The 6963-nt window shown below is 56.9% G+C and overlaps 1 protein-coding gene across 3 annotated transcripts in view; it reads left to right on the forward strand.

The window, feature by feature from the left end:
• The window catches only part of Elfn1 (extracellular leucine rich repeat and fibronectin type III domain containing 1), a 66010-nt gene extending 61544 nt beyond the window's left edge, over positions 1-4466 (forward strand). For 2 of the 3 annotated variants that reach the window (XM_029533451.1, XM_029533452.1), the window contains exon 2: positions 750-4466. In XM_029533451.1, coding sequence (XP_029389311.1) covers positions 1014-3500 — 2487 coding nt within the window. In that variant the 5' untranslated portion in view covers positions 750-1013 and the 3' untranslated portion in view covers positions 3501-4466. The remainder of the gene's footprint in view (positions 1-749) is intronic. The other variant, XM_029533453.1, reaches the window with a different exon arrangement.
• Positions 4467-6963: the final 2497 nt, after the last annotated feature.

Here is a 6963-nt window from a genome sequence, read left to right on the forward strand (position 1 = left end):
TGCTGTTGATCTGCTGAGTCATCTCACTGTCTCCCTCCATCCCAGAAGAACTTGGTAGAGCAGGCTGTTCCTCCTCCACTGCCACTCGGGGACAGCTTCAAGTCCTGGGTGCCACGTGGATGGATGGCCTCAGAGTTCAGCCAGCTGATTCATGAGGGTGGTTCACTGGGCCACATGGCAGAAGCGTGCCAGGCCACTTCCCCACCACCACCACCTGCCTCCTTGAGGGCAGAAAAAAAGGTGATCTGCCTCAAGCCCGCGCATTGGCTGGGTGTTCGGCACCCCCTGCAGGCAGTTCTGAAGGTGCTGTGGCTGTCCCTTCTTGGGGAGAAGTGACTTCGAAGCCGTCCAAGGGGGCTGAGAGCCAATAACTCAAAGAGATGGCTGTCCTGCCCTTAGCCAGCTCTGCCACTCACTGCCCAAAGAACTCTGAGTCTCTTCGCTAGGCTTGTTTCCCTGCGGATCCGAGGCTGTGTCCGGTGTCCCTCACTGCGATATCTCTAAGCTGGCCACTCAAGGGGATGACGTGTCCACGTTGTACGTGAAGAAAGTGGACCCGAGGGAGGTCTGCTTTCCTGGATGATCCCAGACTCTCCCAGCCCAGCGTAATGATCTGGGACACGTATCGTGGTTTCTGTGTTACAGCAGGCAGTGGTGGGTGGCTCAGCTGGATTCTTCAGACAGTCAGTCACCCAGCGACTTTGGATGTGTCTTTTCTGTGACTTACTCTCTTCTCCCTTCTCTTGTAGCAGAGAGTACTTCAGGCAGAGGAACTGGGCGGCGCCACCAGGATACACAGGCCCATGGGAAAACAGGCTGTGGCCACCTCAGGACCGGGGAGGACGACAAGGGGCGGCGGGCAGTGAGGGAGCCACTCCCTCCCAGCACCTGCGCACCATGCGGCTTGGGACAGGACATCTCTGACAGTGCAGTCAGTGCTCCATCCCACCCCTAAGTCCCCTGGGGGGGGCCACTGCCCAGCCCACCCCCATCCCCATAGTCAGTGTCCCGAGATGGCTGGGCACGGGTGGGGTGCGGCATGGGTACTTGTGGCAGCCACCACGTTACTGCACGCGGGTGGGCTGGCCCAAGGTGACTGCTGGCTGATTGAGGGTGACAAAGGCTTCGTGTGGCTGGCCATCTGCAGCCAGAACCAGCCGCCCTACGAGGCCATCCCCCAACAGATCAACAACACCATCGTGGACCTGCGGCTTAACGAGAACCGAATCCGCAGTGTGCAGTACGCCTCCCTGAGCCGCTTCGGAAATCTCACATACCTCAACCTCACCAAGAACGAGATCGGCTACATCGAGGACGGGGCCTTCTCTGGCCAGTTCAACCTCCAGGTGCTGCAGCTGGGCTACAACCGGCTGCGCAACCTCACGGAGGGCATGCTGCGGGGCCTGAGCAAGCTCGAGTACCTGTACCTGCAGGCCAACCTCATCGAGGTGGTGATGGCCAGCGCCTTCTGGGAGTGTCCCAACATCGTCAACATAGATCTCTCCATGAATCGCATCCAGCAGCTAGGCAGCGGCACCTTCGCAGGCCTGACCAAGCTCTCAGTGTGTGAGATCTACAGCAACCCTTTCTACTGCTCCTGTGAGCTGCTGGGTTTCCTGCGCTGGCTGGCCGCCTTCACCAACGCCACACAGACCCATGACCGGGTGCAGTGTGAGTCCCCTCCTGTCTACGCAGGCTACTTCCTCCTGGGCCAGGGCCGCCACGGCCACCAACGTAGCATACTTAGCAAGCTGCAGTCCGTGTGCACCGAGGGTTCCTACACTGCAGAGGTGCTTGGCCCACCCCGCCCGGTGCCAGGCAGGTCACAGCCGGGACATTCGCCACCTCCGCCTCCACCGGAGCCCAGTGACATGCCCTGTGCTGATGACGAGTGCTTCTCTGGAGACGGCACCACGCCACTGGTGGTCCTGACTACGCTGGTCCCTCAGACAGAGGCCCGTCCCTCCATGAAGGTCAAGCAGCTGACCCAGAACTCGGCCACCATCATGGTGCAGCTGCCGAGCCCGTTCAACCGCATGTACACGCTGGAGCAGTACAATAACAGCAAATCGTTCACCGTGTCCAAGCTGACCCAGCCTCAGGAGGAGATCCGCCTCACCAATCTCTACACACTCACCAACTACACATACTGCGTGGTCTCCACCAGCTCGGGCACCCATCATAACCACACCTGCCTTACCATCTGCCTGCCCAAGCCGCCCAGCCCACCGGGTCCCGTTCCCAGCCCCTCCACAGCCACCCACTACATCATGACCATCCTGGGCTGCCTCTTCGGTATGGTACTGGTTCTGGGCGCTGTCTACTACTGCCTGCGCAAGCGGAGGCGACAGGAGGAGAAACACAAGAAGGCTGTGGCGGCGGCAGCTGGCAGCTTGAAAAAAACCATCATCGAGCTTAAGTACGGCCCTGAGATTGAGGCGCCTGGACTGGCTCCCCTGACCCAGGGTCCGCTGCTCGGTCCTGAGGCTGTGACTCGAATACCCTACCTGCCAGCCGCCACCAGTGATGTGGAGCAGTATAAGCTGGTGGAGAGTAGCGAGACCCCCAAGGCCACCAAGGGGAACTACATTGAAGTGCGCACCGGGGAGCCGCAGGAGCGCAGAGGCTGTGAGCTGAGCCGGCCAGGTGAACCCCAGAGCTCGGTAGCGGAGATCTCTACCATTGCCAAGGAAGTGGACAGAGTCAACCAGATCATTAACAACTGCATCGACGCCCTCAAGTCCGAATCCACCTCCTTCCAGGGCGCCAAATCGGGGGCCGTGTCCGCGGCTGAGCCGCAGCTGGTGCTGCTGTCCGAGCCTCTGGCCAGCAAGCACAGCTTCCTGTCCCCTGTATACAAAGATGCCTTTGGCCATGGTGGCCTGCAGCGGCACCACAGTGTGGAAGCTGCGCCCGGGCCCCCGAGGGCCAGCACTTCATCCAGCGGTTCTGCACGCAGCCCTCGCACCTTCCGGGCTGAGGCCACCGGCACACATAAGGCCCCAGCCACCGAGACCAAGTACATTGAAAAAAGCTCACCTGTGCCCGAGACCATCCTCACTGTGACACCCGCGGCCACTGTGCTGCGGGCGGAGGCCGACAAGAGTCGCCAGTACGGCGAGCATCGGCACTCATACCCTGGCTCTCACCCTGCCGAGCCACCTGCCCCTCCACCACCTCCACCCACTCACGAGGGCTTGGGTGGCCGCAAGGCATCCATCCTGGAGCCTCTGACCCGGCCACGACCCCGAGACCTCGTCTACTCGCAGCTGTCCCCACAGTACCACAACCTGAGCTATTCATCCAGCCCCGAGTACACCTGCAGGGCGTCCCCAAGCATCTGGGAGCGTCTCAGACTGAGCCGACGGAGACACAAGGATGATGCGGAGTTCATGGCGGCTGGCCACGCCCTGCGCAAGAAGGTTCAGTTTGCCAAAGACGAGGACCTGCATGACATCCTAGACTACTGGAAAGGCGTGTCCGCCCAGCACAAGTCCTGAACCTCCCTCCACCCTTTGGCAGGGCCCAAGGCAGCCTGGGCCCGTCCTCTCCGAAACTCGTGATACCCATTGGACCAAAAAGGATAGGCCATCCACAGCAGCTATCCCTGACCGAGACGGAACACTAAATCCAACATATGTGCACAACCGGGGGCCGCTGCATACAGCACCTGGCCCACAGGGACAGCTTGGGGAGGCCGCAGGTGGCCGCGACAGTAGATATACTAACTTCCATGTAAACTGTAATGTGCCTGCTGCCTGGTGCAAGCAAGCAAGACACACACACACACACACACACACACACACACACTCACACACACACTCACACACTCACACATACATTCACACACACAAATGCACACACATGCATGTGCACGTGCACACACAAACATCCACACACACGTGCACACACTCACACACGCACATGCACACACATGCACACATGGGACTTCGGAAAACTGTGTCTTACGGGTGGGGGTGGGGGAGGGGAAGTTTTTCCATTATCTTTCCTGTTTTGAGTCTTCTCTCCTTTTCCTTCTTCTCTCTCTTTATTTTCTTCCTTTTTAAAAAAATATATATATAAAAGTGAAAATCTTAAAAAAGAGAGAGAGAGAGAAAGAAGAAAGAACTAAGTCACCTAGTGTGGGGCATGTGACCAAGTATGGCCAGCTTCGTGGTACCCCTTAAATGTGATCCCCAGGCTGTGGAGTGCAGAGGGTGGAGCTTCTGGAGGCTGTGGGGAGGTGGACTGTGCCTGGGGACCAGTCAGGGCAGCAAGAGGGGTGCAGGCTGGGAAACATTGTGTGGTTCCCCCCACCTCAGCCCCATCTCCATTGTACACTCTAGCTGTTCTATTGTACAGAAAAAAAAATCTATATTTGCAAAGTTTGCTGTAAAATGAGAGAGAGAAAAAAAGACTATGTCTACTAAAAAAAAAAATCTGCAAAGGAAAAAACTCCAAATCCATGTGTTCTGTGGCTTCTTACTGGGGTAGTGGTGGTGGCTCAGGGTCCCATTTAGGCAAGCCATTGTGGATCGTGGCTTTGATGGGATCAGTGGGAGCCTGTGGGAAGAGTTGTGGCTCACACTGGGAAAGGAAGTGTCCAGCCTCTTTGAGGGCAGGAATGAGTGTGAATGGGTCGGAAGCTAGAGGCGGGAGGAGGCTGAGGAGGGTGGTAGCTATGCCAGGGTCTGTGTGTGGCTGAGGGGTGGGGACAAACGGGAACAGAGGCTCCTCTGAACATGGTGGTCACGGTGCGGTTGGTTAGGGTGCAGTGGTTACAGGGTGTGTCTGTGTGTCCTTCTATACCCAGAGCACCGCCCACATGGAGAGACACTCCTCCCTTCCCTGCGATACAAAGCCAGCCTTCATTCTCCCACCAGCAGCCCTTGCCTCTCACCCATTCTGTCTCATGTGGCCTTCTCTGGGTGGCCCCATCCATGGGGGATGAGCAGCTTCGGTCTTTCTAGAACTGATAGAAGTAATTCCTGCTCCAAGGCTAACCTCAGTACTTCCTGTTATTGAAACCGCAGTCACCTGTTGTCAAGAACATACACCATCTACATCCCTCTAGCCCAGTGCTGCGATCACCACACCCAAGCCTGTATCCGGAAGGTACACCTTGTTCCTTCATACCCATGGGACCCCGAGGCCGTTCTCCCACCTGGGCAACCAGGAGGAGTGTCTCCCAACCAATGTTCCCAAACTGGTTTGAGGACCTTCTCCTCATTCCTCCAAAGGCCCTAGGACTGAGGGCTCCCCACCCAGGGAAAACAATTCCTAACATGAACTGCTGACAAAGACCTAGCAAGACACCAACATCCTGGATCCAACAAGATGCCTGGAGAGTTGTGAAAAGAAGCAGGCATGTGTCTGATGAGCTGTGGGGAAGGCCTAGGTCCCAGTTTGGATGGAGACGAGGGCAGGGAGGGTGGGGGAGGCCTCCAGGGGCTGGGGGCAGCCCTGGATCAACAGCCTCTGCTTGCATACTCCGAGGGACGGGAGGCTCATCTCTCCCCTCTAGCTTTAGCCACCTTCCTTAGATCCTCACAGTCCCAGGGTCCAGTTCAGTCTCCTGGGTCCCTGGAGGGAAGCATAGAATCATACACAGAGCCCACACTGGATTCTTAACCAGGGTGCACTTGACAGGTACCCTACCAGTATACACTTTAAATGGGTCCCCTTCAATAACTTCATGCCCTGTTCTTTCTTGTCTGGCCTAACAGGTCCCTCCCTGCTCTGTACCCTCCTGAATGGGGAGCCAGAGGTGGTCCAGTGTGGTCACACCCAGAGGGGAAATGTAGGCTCCAGAGCTGGTGATAGAGGCCCAGAGAGGGACGTTTTCTGCTCAGGGGTACCTAGCCACTCAGTGGCCATTCTAGTTACAGGACAAAAGAAGGTGGCCGGACTTGCTCGACACATTCCCTGTCGCCAAGGAGACAAAATGGCTATTTATAGGGGGACCAGGACAGAGAGAATTGGCACCAAGATGGGGTTTGGTGGGAGAATCATAGGTCCAGAAAGGGATGAGGGCAGAGAGGCAGGAGGCAGGAGGCAGGAGGCAAAGGCAGGATGCTCAGCTGCTGGCACTCAGGCAGAAGTGCCTAGCCTCCCAGGGTCTCTTGGGGGTCGATGGAGTCAACTCTGAACTGAGTGTGAGCTGGTGACAGACACCCACACAGCTTCATACCCTCATTTGAAGAGTTCAGAGATGTTTGATGAGGGCTGGGAGAAGACTTACACCTTAAAAATTTTTTTAGACATTTATTTTATGTGTATAAATGTTTTGCCTGCATGCATGGATGTACACCCTGTGTATTCCTGGTGCCTGTGGGGGTCAGAAGAGGGTGACCAGTCCCCTGGGATTGCAGTTACAGATGGTTCTGAGCCACCCTGTGGGTGCTGGGAATCAAACTTGGCTCCTCTGAAAGAGCAGCCGGTGCTCTTAATTGCCGAACCACCTCTCCAGTCCCAGCCCACACATTTATTAAGTGCCTACTGTGTGCAAGACTCTGTGCCCAGCTGAACTTGGGAACTTGAAGGCTGGCAGCAGAAAGGCCACAGAAAGAAGCAGTCAGCCCAGAGGTACACAAGGGACATGCTTGGGGGATGAAGGGAGAAATCCAGAGGGCGGGGGCTCCTGGAGGTGGTGGGTCTTGGATTGGGGAAGAAGAGAGGGGGGTCTGAGCCCAGTTTGGAGTGGAGAGATAGGAACTCCACCCATGGTCCCTGCTCTGTGACTTCCCAGTGGAAAACGGAGGGTCTTGGAGCTTGAGTCAGAGGCTCTGTGACTATTTCCACATCTAGCCTCATGGCTGCCCTGAGTCCCAGCCATCTCCTCCATCCAGTGTGAGGGTCGCACCCCAACCCTTCCTCTTGTTACCAGGACAACCTCACAAATGACCCTGTTTGTTATTCTCTGCCACAACCCCAGCACACAAGGCAGCTTCAGGTGACCAGTAT

This window comes from Mus pahari, chromosome 23 (assembly GCF_900095145.1).
Source record: "Mus pahari chromosome 23, PAHARI_EIJ_v1.1, whole genome shotgun sequence".
Classification (NCBI taxonomy): Eukaryota; Metazoa; Chordata; class Mammalia; order Rodentia; family Muridae; genus Mus; species Mus pahari.